The sequence below is a fragment of the Danio rerio genome, chromosome 7 (genome assembly GCF_052040795.2).
Source record: "Danio rerio strain M-AB ecotype USA chromosome 7, GRCz13ab, whole genome shotgun sequence".
Classification (NCBI taxonomy): Eukaryota; Metazoa; Chordata; class Actinopteri; order Cypriniformes; family Danionidae; genus Danio; species Danio rerio.
The window spans coordinates 15,524,086-15,545,778 of record NC_141027.1 but is presented as its reverse complement, the minus strand read 5'-3'; the positions used below and the strand labels follow the sequence as shown (position 1 = coordinate 15,545,778).

Sequence of the window (21,693 nt, the reverse complement as noted above, 5' to 3'; positions counted from 1 at the left end):
GGTTCTATCTGACATTTTTGTCAAAATTGAGTTATTGACTTATTCTTATTAAATGATAACTTACTTACATTATGGGATGTTTTTAAGTTATTTTAAAAACAAATGTTACACATATCCTGTTTGCTTTTTTTTTTTTTTTTTTTGTTTAAATCTAAACCTGAACTTATGTTAACAACATGTGAACTCTACAAGTGCCGGTTTCAGTTTTAATGTTACTTACAGCTTTAGTAATTTTGTGTAGATTTTTTTCTTTTTCTGTATAGTTTGTATTATTGAGAAAACTTCCTTTATTAAGAATTGTTACATTTTGTGGTTTAATTACAATTTTAGTTAAGTACTGTAGTTTTCAATATTTTTTATCTTGTTTTTTGTTTATAAGTGGCACGGTGGCTCAGTGGTTAGCACTGTCACCTCACAGCAACAAGGTCACTGGTTCGAGTCCCAGCTGGGCCAGTTAGCATTTCTGGATGCCACAGTTTTTGTGGAGTTTTTATGTTCTCCCTGTGCTTACGTGGGTTCCTCCAGGTGCTCCAGTTTCCCCCATAGTTTAAAGTCCCCCACATGCACTATAGGTGAATTGAATAAAATAAATTGTCTGTTTTGTATGTGTGTGAATGAGTGTGTATGTTTCCCAGTACTGGGTGGCAGTTGGAAGGGCATCTGCTGCCTAAAATAAATGCTGGAATAGTTGGCAGTTCATTCCTCTGTGGCGACCCCTGAAATAGAGACCGGGCTGATGGAAAATGAATGAATGAATGTTTGTTGTTTTAGTTTTCACATTTGGTAACTGATCTAAACTTCTCCATGATGCTTTCTTGGAAATAATTTTCATAACTTTCCTCCTCCATGCAGGAACATGTGTGTGTTTTTAGAAATGCTGTGTGTTCTCTGGAGTGTAACACACAGTTTACCCATTGACCACTACAGTGACAACGCAAAACTGCAGATCGTAAATAAATAGTCAGTCTATTCATTAACAGCTAGTCTGTTTTTGAACACATTATATAGAAGACTAAACATTCAAAAAGCCACTGAAACCTGTACTGTGTGGTTTTGACTCCCATAAATACCCAGAGTGTATATACAGTGTACAGTATATGTACCCGTAAGGCATTTGTGGCAATTACTTCACAGGATATATAGGCTGATGATTCACTAGCTTTGACGTAAATGTTCATCAAAGATAAACAGCTTCAGTAAAAGCGGCGTCAGGAATGTAAGCACTTCACATGCATTAAGAGCAAATGTTTCTCCTAAGCTGACGGCACACCTAAAAGCGTGGGTCTGACGCATTACACACACTCTGCTTTAAAGACAAGACACTGCAGGTCAACAGGGTGTAAAAATGTAAGAGTTGTATCACCATACTCTCCCAGTTGATTGATTACATGAATAAAAGCAAACATTTTTTTTATTACAAATTTTTTAAAATGTTGATTACATTTATTTATAGCATTTTCCAAGTGCGAAATCAACAAATGGTCTGATTTCTGATTTTATTTTTAGTCATTTTTTGCTATTGTTTGAAATATTTCCATATAGTATGCATTCGGTTTTATTTTAGTGTATGTTACTATGTTTAAATTTTGTGTTTTAATACACACTTTTGGTAAGATTCTGTGTTTTTTTATTACACCAATTAAGTTTTTACATTTATTGACTGATCTAGAGTTTTTCAATGCTAATGTAAAGAAAGTGTAAAAATCAAAACATAAGTAAATTTTTTTTTGTTTGTTTGTTTTTAGTAGTTAGTGGTGGAGCCACAGAGGGAATTGTATATTAGTAAGGAAAGTTGAGACTAAATAGTTGAGTTTTTAGTCGTTTCTTGAAGACAGCGAGTGACTGCCATTCTGATGCAGTTAGGGAGTTCATTCCACCAAACATCAACATAAGTCTGCAGAAGTAGGAGCAGATAAGAAGGAGCGCAGCCATGAATCGCTTTGTAAGCAAACATCGGAGCTTTGAATTTGATGCGAGCAGCAACTGGCAGCCAGTGCAAACGGATGAGTAGCGGAGTGACATGTGCTCTTTTAGGTTCATTGAAGACCACTCGTGCTACTGCGTTCTGAAGCATCTGAAGAGGCTTGATAGAGTTAGCTGGAAGCCCGGCTAGTAGAGAGTTGCAATAGTCCAGTCTGGAGAGAACAAGAGCTTGAACAAGGAGTTGAGCTGCATGTTTAGATAGGAAGGGTCGGACCTTTCTGATGTTATAGAGTGCGAATCTGCAAGATCGAGCAGTTCTAGAAATGTGTTTAGTTGGTCATCAATCGTTACTCAAAGGCTTTTCACCATTTTGGATGCAGTAATGGTTGTCCCATCCATTTGTAAATAAAGATAAATTTATTGATGCCATTTTTAAGTGTGAAATCAACAAACAGATTTTTTCCAATTTGAATTTTAGTCATAGATTTATTGATGTTCTTGAGCTTTTGTTTGAAATATCTCTGTATAGTTTGCATTCAGTTATATTTTAGTTAGGGTTGCACGGTTTACCGGTACTATGTTATTATCGCGATACTATGGCTACAAAATACTGGTGGTGCCACTGTAGTTTGTAAACGGTAGTCAGGGCTCGAAATTGCAACTGTTTTGGTTGCATATGCTCCCAAAATTTTATCTATGCAACCTCAAAATGCATAATGCATAAAAATGCATCAAATTGTTGTCGTGTGACCACGAATGTTCACTACATGCACGGATTATACATTATGCATCTTTGGACCTGAAAACACCAAAGGCAGCACTCAGGAATGGTTTAAAACGATTGACATGTCAACTTGCTGCAGTAAGCAAAGCTCGCAATGCTTGTCCCACCATCAAGCTCTTCTTATTGGCCCACTGCGCTAGAACAGAATGCGAATGGATTGGTTAATATCAGCTGTCAATCACTCAGTTCAGATGACAGGAAGCTACAACTGCGACAATGTAAAGGTCTGGATATGGGATGATGAAAATAACACCTACAGATTTAGTTTTAGAAACCACCTAAAGTTACAAATAATGGTACATCTGATCAGTGATCATGTGGTAAATGTCAATCCAGCATTTACACTTTTCAAAGAGTGGATAAAAGACTTCCAGTGTTTAAAGTCTGCAATGAAAATGACTAAAGCATTCACTGTAAAGCCGGTGGGAAGAAGTTTTCAGGTAACAACGTTTGCCACTTAATCTACACATTAAGCACGATATGTTTTAACGTTATTTAATCCTTCATTTACACGTCATGATGCTGTCAGTCGTGCAACTGACACTGCGTTCACCACCGCTAAAGAGCATGCATTCACCGAGATGAAACTAATATTGAAGATCATGAAAAGACTTAACTGCTAATAAGATGATGTATGCAAATAATAAGTTATACGTCAATTTAATTTGTGCAATATCAGACACAACCTGTGAGAACAGCACAGTTATTATAGTCATTCAGTTCATCTCATTCATGTCAAGCAGTGTGTGCAGGGCCGGAGAGCGCATGCAGATTTTTGTTTATTTGTTAGTTTTGATTAGAGCTGATTTCAAATGCAATAAATCTGTTAATAAAAAACGTGTAGTAACGGTGCTTAAAATTTTTGGTAGGTGCGACTAAATTTTTGAAAGTTAGGATTGCATTTCTGTGTGGAGTATGCAGGTTCTCTCCATGTTTGCATAGGTTTCCTGTGGGTGCTCCGGTTTCATCCACAGTCCAAAGACATGCGCTATAGGTGAATTGAATAAAGTAAATTGTCCGTAGTGTATGTGTGTGAATGCGAGAGAGTGAGGGTGTTTTCTAATACTGGGTTGTAGCAAGAAGGGCATTCGCTGTGTAAAACATATGCCGGAAAAGTTGGTGGTTCATTCCGCTGTGGCGACCTCTGAAATAGAGACTAAGTCGAAGGAAAATGAATGAATGAATGTATTGTTTGTATATTGCATCTTTTATTGCTAATTGTTGCGTAAATGTTTGTTGGACCAAAGTCGTAAGTCATGGTGTTTGAATGTTTGAAAAACAATAAAGAAAGTTATTAAAAAGCCTGCAGCCTGCAGTTTCAGCCTGCAGTGTCTCCATAATGACACTGTCAAGTCAATAAAACACAATTGCTCTGCCTGCTGCATTTATCAATGCGGTGTATTACAGCTCTGACGTGTGTTTGGCCATGTGTATTTGAGGGAATGTTAACGGAACAGGCTTATAATTGTTAAATATGTGGATGGAGGGCTTGTTTGTTTATATTTGTCTCTAAAAGCGTTCCCAGAGCTCAATTTAGTGTTTCGTAACAACATGGCACAGAGCGGGCTGTTTTGATCTGTCCTGAAAATGGGATAACAGTACAGTAAACAAACAGTGCCTGAATTAAATTACACATCCCGTTTATGACGCACGGGACCCATTCTGTTTAAGGAAAAGTTTGACAGAAATAATCAATGTCATTTCAGAGATTCACAACACCTTTATAACCAACAACAGGCATGATCCGCAGTCTTTTAAAACTCTTTCATATATTGTCGGATTAGGTAATAAGTGGTATTTGAATTCGGTGTTAGTTCCCTCCAAAAACTTTATTATTAATTACAATTACTTAATATTTTTGATTCATATAGGTAGAAGAGCGAAACTGCAAGTTCTGAATGCTGATATCCTTTAAATGCAAATTTTGACCTCCTTTTGGAGCATACCAACTCATATGTTATAAGCAGGGTGTGAATTATGCATTGACAATGCGGGGGGAGGCAACTTTTTCGATAATGTTAGTTTGTGTAATGCATGTTTTAGTGAACCAAATGTATGTAGGCTTTTTATTTAAATGACATCTAATGTATTAATAAAACATCTTTAGGTGCTCAGTATTTTGAGGGATATTTAGTGTATTCTGACCTACAGTAAACTCTGATTAGCTATTTCAGAAGGTTATTGCACACTGAATATAAAATGTTCGTCTGTAAATTTTGCACGTAAAAAAAATAAATTCGACCTCACGCTGTACCAATCGTATTGGCACACTGCCTCCGAAAGTTTTGTCTGTCATAAAAACAATTCGATCCGGGATTAATCTGAAAAAGCTACAGCTCATGGACATTATAATAGAAAGCTTGATGCCTTGTGGTCTGCTTTCAGTTCGTTGCTTCGACGAATCAACGTGGCTGCCGTCTATTGTACTGTCTATAGGTAGTGTCTTTGTTCAGGATTTAAGATTTAAGTACATGAATGTGTGAAGTATCACAAGCAATGTATTTACATTTCACTCATTTCCTGAAATAAACTTTGGATTTGGGGATAATCCAGCACAGCTCTTTGACAATGAGCTGAACATCCTTCCTCTCTATGAAGTGTTGCTCGCATAGTCCTTTTACTTTTTCTACTTTGGAGAAGAACGGAGAACAAAGTATCTCAGCTTAAACCGACTCTGAATTGTTTTGTGTTTTTTCAGTAATAGAATAATTAATATGCATCAGACTCAGCGTGCAAGGTTTGTTTATGTGACAGAATTTTTTCATTTTACAAAAGCCAGACCACTTCTATTTTTACAATACAAGCACTGCCGTTTAGAGCTAATTTTAGGGTAATGATGACAGAATGTAGCAGTATTTTGGAATAAATGTGTGAAGGGTCTATTCCGGAAATATTCTAATCCGGAGCTAGACGCGCAGCTGAGCGCTATTGGTTTATAGAGAGATGTCATTCGCTCGCGCAACAAGCCAGAATGAAAACAAAGGAACCGCCATGTTTCAAATATACAGCCGCGACATTACACCGTAATAATATATACATATAATAACGAGCCATGGTTGACCAGAGCGAAAAAAAACCTTGTCGTCATCTTGATGAACAGCCACAAAGCCAAGAAGAACAAAATCTGCTGTGCCCTGTTGTTGTTTTACGAGCCCGTCTAAAAGCGTTAGCGGTTTCAGTTTGTCCAGAAATCTCGCAATCTCATCTATATTTGAAATAACAAACTTTTTGAGCTCATATTAATAATATGCTCATGATCATTGAAGAGCTTTGATATCCGATTCTGTCAGAAAGGAAAAAACGCGAGAGTTATGCGTGAAAAAACAAAGGAGAAGCCATTAAAAAAAAAAACTGCAGCAAATGATGCATCTGCAACCTAAAACATAAACAAACTGCCATATTTAACTATTATCATCACCTTTTGGACTATTATGAACTCAGAATGACGGAAATACTTTCTAACAAGAGGCTACACGTGCTGCTGAAGATTACAGACACAGATGACAGGGACTGCACAGACTGTGGGGCTATACTTCGTGTTGTTTTTGAACCCAAATAAGGACTAAATGTATGCTGTATGTAGTTTTTCTGTGAGTGGTAACATATCAGAGACTGTAAGTGTCTGTATGTCTTCATATATGTTGCATTTATTTATTTTACATAATTGCAGACGTTACAGTAGGCTATTTCACACTGTCACTGATCTGCAGTTATAATCAAATCATGTTCATAGAAAAGTTAGTAATAAACATTTATAAACAAGTATTTATTTGTATAAAGCATCTGTTTTGTGAGGAGTGCTTCTCATATGATATGTGAATGACCCGTACAGCTTTACTGTAGACATTTCCCCTAGCGAAAATGACGTCGACTGAAAGTTTCTGTTGTACACCACACCCACCAAAAGAGTACCATTGGTACCCATTTAGCAGTGGAAACGCAAGCGTGATAAAGGTGACCTGTGGCTGATCCGTACTGTATCATTCAGTTGAAACGAGCCATAATTAGAGAAACGCAAAACACAACCAATCACAGAGGCAAATCCAGAGAATTTGATTGAAGATTACCAAAGCACATTTTTTTCACAGACTAATTGTTTGCCTAAAGAATATCGATGTGCGCCAGCTAAATAAACATTGCAAATTTTCACTTCAAAGTGTTAAAGCAAGCCATCTTACTTGTCCCAGAGTTCCTCTCCATGGATGTATCTCAGGCTCTTGAGGAAGGAGAGCGAGGTCAGGGTGTGCGATGACCGTATTTTAATGTATCCCGTCACAGTCTTGATGAGTCCCAGGAAGTTCTCCAGCTCTGAGGCGATGTTAGCTGGAGAGACGGAGAAACACAGAGTGTGTATCAGTGCAGGAAAGGCAATGTGGCACAAGTCTAACAGGACCTGGAAGCCTGGTCTCACGTGGAAACGTAACTATTTTAGGTTGTGTCAGATTAGTGGCTAATTTGTACAGCCATATGAAAATGTATGGTTTTTAAAAGGAGATATGGAGACATGGCCCATCCCTAAACCCAACCGCATAATTAGGGCATGAGCAAATAGTACTGAATTGAACACATGAGATCATAATAGTTCATACGAATTAGCCACTAAATCCAAAGGCTACAAATTGCTGTGGGATAGTGTTGGGATGTGCAGGTACTCACTGCCGCGGCGGATGTTGATATGCAGGTTGCCTTTGATAACGGTGCAGCCCTTAAGCGACTGCGCTGCATCCACCGAGTCGATGACCTTTTCATCACAGATCTTGTCACACGGGCCGTCACAGGCAGTGCACAACATGCTGACAGACACACTGGGACAAAAAGAGGATCATTCAGGACACGTCACCGCAAAAACCAACACCAAATCTCCCACTTTCACCTTATCATGTGACCTTCAGTCTTAAAGTTGCTGAATTTCCTTGCTCTTTCCGGCAGAAGAACTTAACTGTCTGTGATTTGGGAGTTTAACTTTAGGAAGAATTTTGATAGTGGGGGAAATGATGCTGAATTTGAACAATAGAGGCATATTAGTAGCTGAAATAAGCTAGATACTTGTTAAAATCAAAACCTGAATGAACTTATTTAGTTGTAGGTTTATAAAAATATTTGACCCAGAATGTATTCAATGACCCACATCATTTACGTTATTGGTCTGTATGGAGTCAATGAATAGTTATTTTCTAAAATGCTCATAACTGAATCTGAAAAGCAGCTTCTCATTAATGAGTGAATGTGAGGAAAAATAATATATGTTTTGACAACTACTGTGTCTTTACCACAGTCAAATTGTGGAAATTAAAAAAACTCATTCATTCATTCAATTTCCTTCGGCTTAGTCCCTTTATTCACCAGGGGTTGCCACAGCGGAATGAACCGCCAACTTATCTAGCGTATGTTTTACACAGCAGATGCCCTTCCAGTTACAACCCAGTACTAGGAAACATCCATACAATCCCTTTTATACACATGTCTTTAAGTGAATTAAAATTACAAAAAAAAAACTTTTACAAATGTAAAAAATTACTTTGAACTGTAATTTATTCAATTAATGGCAACATGAATTTTCATCATTACATCATCATATGATCCTTTAGAAATCACTATAATTGGATGATTTGGAAGGGGGGGGGGGCATATCTCATAATTATTAGTGATGAAAATGGCTTAATATATGTTACAAGAATAAATTATTAATAAAAAGCAAGTAAAACAACAACAATAATAGTAGTAATAATAATAATAATAATTATTATTATTATTAGTAGTAGTATTGTTATTAATAATACTTTTTATTAAAAAAATAAATAATTTCATCCAATAAATATTTAGCTTTTAATAATAATAATAATAATAATAATAATTATTATTATTATTATTATTATTAATATTATTATTAAAGTGAAGAAAAAGATTAAATAGACGATAATGAAGATATATAATAACAATAATGACATTAATAATAATAACAACAACAACAACTATTATTATTATTTTAATATTATTTTTACTATTGTTATTAGTATTGTTATAAATTATTATAAATAATTTATTTCAGATCCTGTATTTAACTATTATTATTATTAATAACTGATTATAATAATAATTAGCATTATTAATGATTTAATAATAATAATAATACATTATTATTAATAATTACATCCTAAACATTTTTTGGTAAACAATAATAATAGTTAATAATAATAATAGTTATTAATGATAATAATAATAATAATAATAATAATAATTATTATTATTATTATTATTATTATTACTAATCATAATTATTATTAACAACTATGATAATATGATAATAATAATAACAACAACAATAATTATTATTTTATTATTATTTTACTATAGCTATCATTATTATACATTTTTATTAATAATTACACTGTAAAATTATTTAGTTTATTAATAATAAAAGTTCATTATAATAAGTATTATTATTAATGACAGTAAGAAGCAATATTCTTATTAAGTATTAGTATCATTAACGATAACAATAATAATAATAATTATTATAATTTTAATAGTTTTTACTATTGTTATTAATATTATTGTATATAACAATAACAATAATAATAATAATAATAATAATAATAATTATTATTATTATTATTAATTTCATTCCAGAAAAAAAATTTTAGCTATTAATAATAATAGTTAATTATAATAAATATTATTATTATTAATAAAAAATAAAAAACATTATTATTATTATTATTATTATTATTATTAAGTTTTATTATTATTATTTTCATAAATTATTATGATTAATAACAATAGTAATAACAAAATCATTATTATTTTAATATTTTTATTAATATTATTATTATTATTATTATTACTATTATTCTTATACATGTTTACAAATAATTACATCCTGAAAACTTATTTTGGTATTAATTATAATAATAGTTAATTATAATAAGTATTATTATTGTTATTATTATTATTAATAACAATGAGAAGTATCATTATTATTATTTTTAAGTATAATTATTATTATTCATCCTTATTAAATAATAATAATAATAATAATAATAATAATATAATAATAATAATAATATAATAATCATTTATTCAATTAACTGCATACTTTCTGAATGGAATAAAGCACTTTAACAAAATAAGTGTATAAATTTATATATATATATATATATATATATATATATATATATGAAAAAAGTTACTGTTTATAATACTGTTTACAATAATATAATATGTTTGAAAACTAGAAAATTAAGCAATTCTCTCAATTTTTCCAATTAAAGAATGAACACACTCCAAAGAAACCCAAACAAATTAAACATAAAAGCTTTTGTACCCATGGCTCTCGTCGCGTGTGAATCCGGGTGGGCAGTCAGACATACACTCTCCAGCGTGGATGACGAATCGGTCGTAGTCTGGCAGGTGCACTTTAGAGCAGAAATCTCTGGTGATGCAGCGCCAGCCCTCAAACTTATACGTCCCTGGTGGACAGTCCTCCACACAGCGGCCCTCGTGATTGTAGTTCTGGCAGGCGGCGCAGGCCCGGTCACTGTCAGGAACACTGCAGCTGCCCAAACACTGAGGATGACAACACTGACCAGAGTCTGTGCACGCTCGCTGACCACACCGACACACTGCAGGGATAAAACACACACACAAATGCAGATTAGAGATCATATGGGTTGGTTTTGAGGAAATGGAATATTCAAGTTTATTTTTATAGCAGATTCATTTACACATTCATTTATTTTCCTTCAGCTTAGTGCCTTTATTTATCATGGGTCACCACAGCGGAATGAACCGCCAACTATTCCATCATATGTTTCATGCAGCAGATGCCCTTCCAGCTGCAACCAAGTACTGAGAAACACCCCTACACTCTTACATTCACACACACAACGAACAATTCACTTATAGCGCATGTCTTTAGACTGTGGTGGAAACCGCAGCACCCAGAGGAAACCCACATGAAGAAAGGGAGAACATGCAAACTCCACACAGAACTGGCTCAGCTGAGTCTCAAACCAGCGACCTTCTTGCTGTGGAGAGACAGTGTTAACCAATAAGCCTGCTTTATAGTTACTAAATATATAAATAAATAAAACTGAATACTGTCAGACTTTAAACTGTTTCAGTTAACCGGTTATACTTGTGAATTCGGAAAGATCCGAATAAGTAAGTTTTAATGTTACGTTATTACAGATGAAAAAATCCCTGGCTATACTAGTACTTTGGAAGAATTTTGTGAGAAGTTATGCATATGAGGGATTTTCATCAAGAAATGTATTTGAGCACAAATAGAATAAAGTTAAATTGAGTAAAATTAAGTAAGTGAAAATAAAATTTTAAGATTACTTTGTAAAAGAAAAGCATATAAAAGTCATACAGAACACAATGCATGGGAAATGGTAATACAGTTGAAGTCAGAATTATTAAACCCCCTGAATTATTCGCCCTCCTGTTTATTTTTTTCTGTAACTTTTGTTTAACAGAGATTTTTTCAATACATTTTTAAACATAATTGTTTGAATAACTCATCTCTAATAACTGATTTACTTTATCTTTTCCATGAAGACAGTAAATAATATTTACAATATATTTTTCAAAAAGCTAATATTCAGCTTAAAGTGACATTTAAAGGCTTAACTAGGTTAATTAGGGTAACTATGGAGGTTAGGTTAACTAAGTTATTGTATGTACGATGAAGACTATCGGAAAAAAATAGCCTAAGGGGGCTAATAATATTGACTTAAAATGGTTTTTAAAAAATGTAAAACTGCTTTTATTCCAGCCGACATAAAACAAATAAGACTTTCTCCAGAAGAAAAAATATTGTCAGAATTACTGTGAAAATTTCCTTGCTCTGTTAAACATCATTTAGGTAAAAAAAAAAAGAAGAAAAATAAAAGTGGGGCTAATAATTTTGTAAATAAATGTTAACTGTAAATAAAATAATAATAATAATAATAATAATAATAATAATAATACAATTTCAATTTAATAAAAAAATATTTTTTTTTATTTATTATAGTACAACAAATGCTAATAAATCATACAGTAGAAACTACAATATTCAGCTATATAATTTATGATTTTAAATAACACATTTTTGGTACAGTAAATAGAATTAAATTGATTTGTGATAAAAATATAATATAATAAAAATATAAAATACTTGTATATAAAAATATAAAAATGTCATATTTTAGGATCACTAAATTACTACTGTAGTTTTTATTAATACCTTGAATTTGCTTTTAGTGCATAATATAGTATTATTGCATAATATATATATACTGTATATATATATATATATATATATATATATATATATATATATATATATATACATATCTATATATATATATACATATCTATATATATACATATCTATATATATATATATATATATATATATATATACACACACACACATACAATTTTTAAAAAGTATTTATTAAATTAAGCAAAATAATTAAGTAAAAATATATTCAAAATTCTGAAAATAAAAAAATTCTTTAAAATACTTATATGAAGAGTTCAGATGCAAAATCCTTTAAATGGCATCTAAAAAAAATTCCCAAAATGAACATTGTTCTCAGCCTCCTGTGTTTATGTTCATGTATTTCAATTTAAAGGCAATGAGTGAACTTATTTGTGACAATAAAAGTCAAATTTCTGAACCTGAATGGGAGAAAAATTACATTTAGAAGAAAATCAAAAACGGCATTGAGGTTTTTGCATCTAAACTCTTCATATATAACTTTAAAGTAAATAAAAATAACTTTAAAAATAACATTAGAGTCAAATGAACCCAATTGTATATTCAATTAAGATTTGTTTTATAAAAACAGGAAATTAAACCTCTGATTTTTAAAATGTTTTTTAAAAATACAAAAATGTATTACTTGACTGGATATTCAAACTATAGTATTATTATTAACTGATTGATTGATACATTTTCGAACCCGGTATGTAAAGGACAACTTTGAAAATGGATAGAAAAGCACCTAACATTAGACATATCTTTTGCATACTGCTTTCGGATGCTCTTTCAAAGTTAATTGTCTCCTAAAAAGTATTTGATCTAGTTCACAAGAAGATTCAGGAAATCAAGCACAGGCAAGGCGAGACAGCTATGGATAAGAAACTGTATATAAACTGTGGCTTTTAGCACATTGAGACCTCGATTGACCATCTAAAAACTCCGAACTCAGAATATCAAAGACCTCAGCTTCTTTTCTTGAAACTTAAAAATATATTTGTTGAGATTCAGAGCAACTTTCCACAACACTAGTAAAGTGATGAGTCTGTATCTGTGGGTCAGGGTGATCTGATGATAACACATCCTCTACCAGCACTGTCTGCTTGTCCTTCACCTTCACTGCGTCTTTCAAGCCTGACTAATAAAGGTCCCTGCAAACAGCCTAAGGGTAAAATGCTGAGCAGATCACAAACAGCACAGGCAAACTACAGCACTGTATATGACAGAAAACTACTTAGACCATCACAACGAGTCAAATCAACTATCACCAACACAACATCATTATTAAATGGGCCAAAAAAGGGACCTAAAATAAGCGAAATAAATAAACGCATTAAAATGTTTTGTGATAATATTTATTTTACATGCAAGTCTTAAGTGTTCATTTTTAGAGGTCTAAAGAATTTCAACTTAATTTTATTCTTTTTTTGTTTCAGTTCAGTTTCATTTCTGTTTCCTTTATTTTTGTCATTCAAAACATCACAGTAGATGTAATGCAGAACAAAATTACGTTACATCGACATCCAGGAAGAACATAAAAAGCAAAGCAACAGAAAACCCTATAAAAACCAAATATAATAAATAAGCTTTGTAATTTAGCTATAGAATAATTTAGCATCAAAACTCAAAGACCAAGTCTGTAGTTTTTAACATGGGCTAAACAAATAGTTCAAAATAAATACCATTTTAACAATTTATTGCCATAATTTTTTTCTAAATGTATGACAAGGTGACATTAGACACTAGCACTAGAAGCAGAAATACAGGGAATCTGTTAGATGTATAAGCATGCATTCAAGTTTTATAAAATAAAAAAATCAAACAATTTTTTTAATGATCTTTAATAGGTCATAATAAGTTAAGAGTAGGGAAAAAAGCCTTTGGAAAATAGTTTTTTTGGGGGGAAAAGTGACCACCCTTAAAGAAAGTAAAACTAAGGATGGAAAGAGAAATAAAGTGATTGGATGAATGGATAGATGGACGGAGAAATAAAATGACTATGGATGGATGGATGGATGGATAGATGGACGGAGAAATAAAATGACTATGGATGGATGGATGGATGGATAGATGGACGGAGAAATAAAATGACTATGGATGGATGGATGGAGAAATAAAATGACTATGGATGGATGGATGGAGAAATAAAATGACTGGAGGGATGGATGGATAGATGGACGGAGAAATAAAATGACTATGGATGGATGGACGGAGAAATAAAATGACTATGGATGGATGGACGGAGAAATAAAATGACTATGGATGGATGGACGGAGAAATAAAATGACTATGGATGGATGGATGGAGAAATAAAATGACTGGAGGGATGGATGGATGGATGGAGAAATAAAATGACTATGGATGGATGGACGGAGAAATAAAATGACTATGGATGGATGGATGGAGAAATAAAATGACTGGAGGGATGGATGGATGGATGGATGGATGGATGGATGGATGGATGGATGGATGGATGGATGGACGGAGAAATAAAATGACAATGGATGGATGGATGGAGAAATAAAATGACTGGAGGGATGGATGGATAGATGGATGGAGAAATAAAATGACTGAATGATGAATGGATAGTTGGACGGTGAAATAAAATGGATGGATGGATGGATGAATAAGTAAAACAATTTGATGTATGTAATAATGGATGGATGGATAGAGAAATAAAATGACTGGATGGAGGGATAGATGGACGACGAAATAAAACAACTATATGGGTGGATGGATAGATGGATGGATGGAGAAATAAAATGACTGGATGGAGGGATGGATGGATGGATAGATGGATGGATGGATGGATGGATGGATGGATGGATGGATAAGAAAATATAATGACTGGATGGATGGATGGATGGATGGAGAAATAAAATGACTGGATGGAGGGATAGATGGACGACGAAATAAAACGACTATATGGGTGAATGGATGGATAGATGGATGGATGGATGGATGGATGGATGGATGGATGGATGGATGGATGGATGGATGGATGGATAAGAAAATATAATGACTGGATGGATGGATGGATGGATGGATGGATGGATGGATGGATGGAGAAATAAAATGACTGGATGGATGGATGGATGGATGGATGGATGGATGGATGGATGGATGGATGGAGAAATAAAATGACTGGATGAAAAGTGGATGGATGGACAGAGAAATAAAATGTCTGGACGGATGGATGGACGAATGAATGAATGGTGAAATAAAATGACTGGATGGATGGATGAATGGATGGACGGTGAAATAAAATGATTAGATGGATGGATCAATAGATGGAAAAAAATTATGATGGATGGGCAAAGAAATAAAATGACTGGATGGATGGATGGAAAAATAAAATGAATATATGAAGAAATAACATGAATAGATGGATGAATGGACAGAGGGATAAATGGATGGATGAATGATATAAAATAAGTAATGCTATTAATAATGTTTAAACTATGAACAAATAAAAAATAATAAAAAACTACAAAAAACAAACAAAATATACAATAAAACAAGTGTTACTAAATTATTCTGAAAAATGCATTAATATAAACAAAACATAAAAAATACATATATTTGTGAAAATACTGCCACCCAAAAAACCTAAAACAACAGTATTACAAAAATATAATCCAGCATAAACATTAAGAAATTACTGAGAAAAAAAACATGACTAAAATATTGCCAAACATTAGAAAAAAACTAAATCTACAAAACAGTCCATCACACACAACACACACCAAGGCATCCCGTGATCTTTTTTCCCGCCACACTCATCCGCCTATAAACGGCAAACCCATTAAGGAGTTCAACCCAGCGACTTTTTACAAACAAATCCACTCCGCATTTTCCATCCAACCGAGACTACGTTTAATTCGACCACAGTCCTCTGCTATCATTCTAAATAAGAGCGCATTGTAACAGGGGAGAGGAAAAACTGATTCAGGTCAGCGCACCAGCAAGGAAAACACCAGCTTTAGCACAAGAATGGCCTACATTTACAACAGCCTCGACTCAAATGGACTTCTTGCATATCTCACAAAAGCCCCTGAAAGACTATTTGTTTGCCTTTTTAAATGCTGGCCTTAACAGAGCGCCGAAGGTCTGATTGTTTTTAGGGAGGGTCTCGGGGAATGTAAAAGTCTGGATAACCTTACAGCGGGGTCGAGGATAAAAGCTGCACGCAAAAACACGTTCAAGATGTAGTTTACATGTTAGGGTCGTCCTAGAGGACGCCTGTAATCTAAACAGCTGATAAGAGTTCCATGATAAGCATGATTTGTGGAAAGAAATGCACGGCCGGAGATTTAAAGTGAATCTGAGAGAGTTATTCTTGGATTTCAGGCTTAGATGCATACATTCAAAGAGGCTTTGTAATGTTTTTCCCTTTATTTTGGCATGTGATGTATCTATACAAGTGTTTATGATTTGAAAATGTTACAAAATAAAAACCTAATTTCCATTATTTACTCATCCTCCACTTGTTTAAAACCTGTTTGAGTTTCAAAGGAAGGCATTTTGTAAAATATTGGTCACTGTTCATTTCCATAGTATGTGTTATTCCTATTACGGATGCAAATGACTACCGATTTTCAACATTCTTTAAACTATTTTCTTTTGTGTTTAACAGGAAAATAAAGAAGCTCATAAAGATTTAAAACCAATTGAGGATGAGTAAAAGTGAGTAAAGCTTTGTATTTATGTGAACTATCCCTTTAAAAACTTCTTTATGAGCAAAAATGCACATTTTTAAAGTGATCAATGAGAACAATCACATTTGCAATATTGATTTAGCAAATAAAAGGTAAATTTTGAGTGAGTTTGTCTACAAATTATTATTTTTTTTTGTTCAGCCAATAAAAATGATTCCAAACAAACACCGAGCAGAATATTTGTGGGTTTCAGATTTAAAAGTACTACTGTATATTGAAATATACTACTGTATATCCACTACTGTATATTAAAATAATATAACAATATTTAATATTAATACTTATATAATAATATAAGTGACTTACTTTGTTTACCAATTAAGTAGATCTAATTGGATTTGCATTGTAAAACATAAAAGTTAAAAAGGTATTATTTTTTATTTCAAATATTACGTTTTTAGTTAAGATACTACCAAAATCATTCTGCATAAATCCACCGATTTTATTTTTTTTTTACAAAATTGTGGACAGAAATAGCAAAAAATGTCTGCAGATTCTGTCTGGCCCTAGCCATAAGTAATTCATTAAGCCAGTCACCTGATTCATATATAGATGAATCATCCATTCTGAACAAAACATTTGAATCACTAAAATAAAGTTTTTTAGTTGTTGGTTTTATGATAATTTATTCATGACACGTTTACCTTATCCGATGTACAAGTGTAAAGCATTACGCAAAATATTGTTTGGTTACCAAAATTGAAACGACTCCCAAAAATGAAGGGATATCAGCCTATCACAATAAGCTGGGTCAGGCAGCCAATCAGAGCTCTTAGGGCTTTCGGAAGCTTTAGAAGATCTCAATCAGAGCATTTAAGGCTAAATAGGAAAAGATAAATGTTTTAGAGAACATAAAAGCATGTTAACATAATCTAAAATACCCATCAACAAAATAATCATCTTTTAAAACAGAACCAACATGGCCTCTTTAAGTTAGAACGTTAAAACCATGCAAAAAAACGGTCCTAAATCTATCAGTTTCACTCAGAGTTACTGAAAAGAAGCATATCAGCTATCATCAGGTCAAAAACGAAGACGACCCAGCTAATTTTGGCTGACTGAGAATCCCCGTCTTCAACTAAGGACGCTTGGATTTCATAAGGCCACCATGCTGGAATCTCAGTTAGTCTAAACACGGAAAAAAACAAACCAGAAGCAGACACCCTTCACTAAGCGCCTTTGTGCGGGAAGCTAGAGTCCTTTATCAACATGTTTAGACTCAGAAATCTTGTTTAAAATAGTCCAGTTAACGCCTTTTGACGCATCAAAGATCATTTACACTTTTATTTTATATAGCAGATGCAGTTTTCTCTGAGGCACAATGTGATAATACATGGATTGGCTCTTTTTGAAATTTGAGCCAAAAACATTTCTAACAGTGCCCTATTGTACATGAAGACTGAGAACTTGTTTATCTTCCTGCTTTTATTGGGTTTTATAGACTAATTTATTTGTTTGTTTGTTTGTATACTTTATTGTCCCTCAAGGGGAAATTTTCTGACTTAAACAGCACTTCAGTAAGTTCTGACACAGAATTTAGTTTTATTATTATTATTTAGTTTTTGTTTTATTCAAATAGACAACTCTATTAAAAGGTTGAAAAGGTTTTTACTTTGGAATTCGCTAAACATTCATTTCATCAAAACTAAAGTAACAGTACTCAGTGCTTCCCACACATAGACTTTACTTGGGCGGGCCAAGTATATTAACTATAATATATTTAATATATACTATTATTATTATCCTTTTACACATGATTTTTTAATATCCGCCTAATATTACCATACATCAGCGATCGATTAAGTAGTGGAAAATCTTCTCTCGTTTACCCATTTCGTTCTGTGTGCACGAGAACTGTCACCACTCTGCAGACAGAGACAGGAGGGGGGTTTGCTTTCTAAAGCTGCCGTGTGCGTTTTTTGCATTACCTCTTTATTTAAGCCAACTTTCAATTGGCTTAACAGCTGACTGCATGCCCACAGTCGTATTTGTGAGAGAAACATTAAATAATTAATTCTTTAATCTAAACGATGCAGAAAAACTTTACTATACTGTATACTCGTAGAGGATGAAATGACTGGTTTAAACTGGCTGGAAAACATATGTACGTACACCGTTAGTAATGGTTAATCAACATATTTGCCTTACTTAATCAACAGGTTTTAATCTTCCAATTATTATAATATTTTAGAGATATTGTCTGTTTTTATACCCTGTTTCTGTCATTTATTTCTCATTTCCTGTATATTTTATTAATTTGATAATGTTTGTATATTACATATTTTATACATATCTAAAATGCTTTGGTATTCAACTTTGCTTTGAAGAGAGAGAGAGAGAGAGAGAAGCAGATTTTACCTGTCAGTGGGTGCACATAAAAGTAAGAGAAATAGTAGATTTTAATAGTGGAATCGCTGCCTTTTTTTTTTTACTTGAACATATTAAAGGAACAGTGTATAACAGTGCCATAATGAATAAAACTACTGTTATATGGGTAAATGGTGTGTTTCAATTCGGTATGAAAAGTTAAGTGTTTGTTTTGAAATGTGTGAATTGGAATTTGTCCAACAAAAAGCCCAAAACATACGGTGAACTCAGCCAATCGTGTTATATTAGTATTGTCATCGTAGCTCCATCTCAGACGCTGCAGCGGCTTAATCAATCGTCTGACCTTGGAGTGCTTTCGCAGTACTTTGATACCACATGTGACAGTTACGAGGCGTCCACGCAGTGTCAATCCGGACAAAATTTCAAACCAGCATGCACCACTTTATGACATTTCGATCGGTCTGCGCAGCGCTGCATGAAGTCGAACGCACCAAATGAAAATGCACAATTTTTCACTGGGCTGTTGCTTGTGATGTGGAATGTGTGAAGTTTAAAAATATTCATGGAAAAAAATGTCTAAAAAACTAGAAGAGGGTAAACCAGAACAAGAGACACAATGCAAATTTTTTCATTGTGTTTGGTCTAAATCCAGCATAAACAAGCAGCATTTATGTAAAACAGAAATCGTTTGTAACATTAAAAATGTCTTCCCGATTACTTTGTATTTAACTGCATTAATTAAATACGGATAACCGGTATTTTCAGGAAGCCGGTATCTGCATGCAAATTAAAATATAAGCATATGTGCATCTCTAAATAAATTATTAAATATCTGAGCTTAAATTTCTGAATTGTAACTTGTTCAAATATCACATCTGATTGTTGTAGCATGAGCGAAAGCAATAAAAGATGCTTTTGAACAGAATTCATGTTTACATTTCTCTCACTTCGAAATCTATTTAATGCATTTGTGAGCTTTAAAATGAGTATGTGGATTCTGCATATCCCTGGTATGAGCCTAAAGAAACATCAGATGTTCTTCTTCCATCCGGGAGTAGACCAACTTTCGGTCTATTGTCTGTTCTCATGCAAAATATCAGATTATAAAGTTCTAGTAACAAGCTAGGAAACCACTTCGTATTTAAACTCTGCCAAATTAGGATTATAAATAACTGGAGGAATTATCAAGCAATGCAATGTTTTTATTCAGAAAAGAATCTGCAGAGAAAATCATATATATATATATATATATATATATATATAAAATGCTTTACGAGTCAAAACTAATGCATGTTTTTTTTTGTTTTTGTTTTTTTAACACGGCTTTCCTTTTTTTAAATAATGTGTACTAATGTACTTGCTTGCATAGATGGAGTCTTTACATGCAGCTGCTGGGATGTTTAAAAAGAGCAGGAGTGATTTCTAGCATGCTGGTCAAACAAGTTGATTTGCAGTTTTGGGTCCGGGCAGCTGTGCAGTTTTCCATGTCAACAACACATGACTTCTTGTATATATTCACCGGAAAAATGGGAATCTATGACTAAACACATCCCAACTAATGTTTTCAGAACATTTCAAAACAAATCAGAAAATGTACAAAAATCAATCTGATGGGAATCTTTTTTGGGTTTGTTTACACAAATTAAATTCAAGAAATTATATTAAATAAAATAAAATGAAAAATTTGTTGAATTTCTTTTCAGATTAACATAACATAAAAATAATCATATATTTATTTGCACAAACTGAATTTAAAAAATTATTGAAATATAAAAAATAAAATGAAATGAATTTGGTTGAATTTTTGTTCAGGTTAAAATAAAAGAAATATCTAATGGGGGAATTTATTTGTACTTATTTGCTCAAATTCAATTCAAGAAATTATAATAACAATAAAATAAATAAATAAAATAAAATAAAACAAGTTGGTTAAATTTCTCTTCAGACTAACATAAGATGTTGAAAATAAATGCTTTTTTTTCATTTTCGCATAGTAATTTAATTCCCTCAAGGACAGATACTATTGCTGACCAAATCTGCTAATCAAAGATTCAGAGGACTTTACTGCAACCACAGTGTTGTAATTAAAACTATTTAGGCCTGCTAAAGCCATCAACACTGCATTCACCACAAAAACACAGATATCCGTCTAACCCGAAACATCTTCCTATCTGCCCAAACCATCATTCATATATTTTTTTCACAATATGCTGAATATATGCAAGATGCATTTTTTTCACAAGTATAACATTTGCTTTAATATTCCTCAAAGAGATATCCTAAAAATGCAAATGTCATTATTTACTCTTTCACACCATTTTGAAGCCTACATAAACAGATTCTGATTCCTGTAAACAAACAAATAGTACAAATTAAAATAAAAAATCTGTACAATTAAAAAAAAAAAAAAAGTTGCCTAGAGCCACCCTTCTTAAGTTAAGAGGGTTAAGTTAAAGTTATTAAGTTAAAGGGGGTTAAGTTTAGCAAATGGTGTTAGGTTAAATTAAGGTAAGGGGGTAGGGGGTTAAGTTAAGTTTAGAAGGTTCAGTTAAGAGGGTTAAGTTAAATTAAGTTAAGATAAGGGGGTTAGGTTATGTTAAGGGGTTAAGTTATATTAAGTTAAGTAAAGGAGGTCAAGTTAAGAGGGTTAAGTTAAAGGTATTAAGTTAAAGGGGTTAAGTTAAGTA

The 21,693-nt window shown here is 32.9% G+C and overlaps 1 protein-coding gene across 2 annotated transcripts in view; it reads right to left on the bottom strand.

Annotated features, from left to right (window-relative positions):
• Nucleotides 1-21,693, bottom strand: part of igf1rb (insulin-like growth factor 1b receptor) — a 153,861-nt gene that overhangs the window by 47,797 nt on the left and 84,371 nt on the right. For both annotated transcript variants that reach the window (XM_087258704.1, NM_152969.1), the window contains 3 exon segments: nt 10,032-10,329; nt 7,364-7,512; nt 6,886-7,030 (listed from right to left, as the gene is read on the bottom strand). Coding sequence is in view for 1 of the 2 variants with exons in the window: in NM_152969.1 (NP_694501.1) it covers nt 6,886-7,030; nt 7,364-7,512; nt 10,032-10,329 (592 nt within the window). In the remaining variant the exon portion in view is untranslated.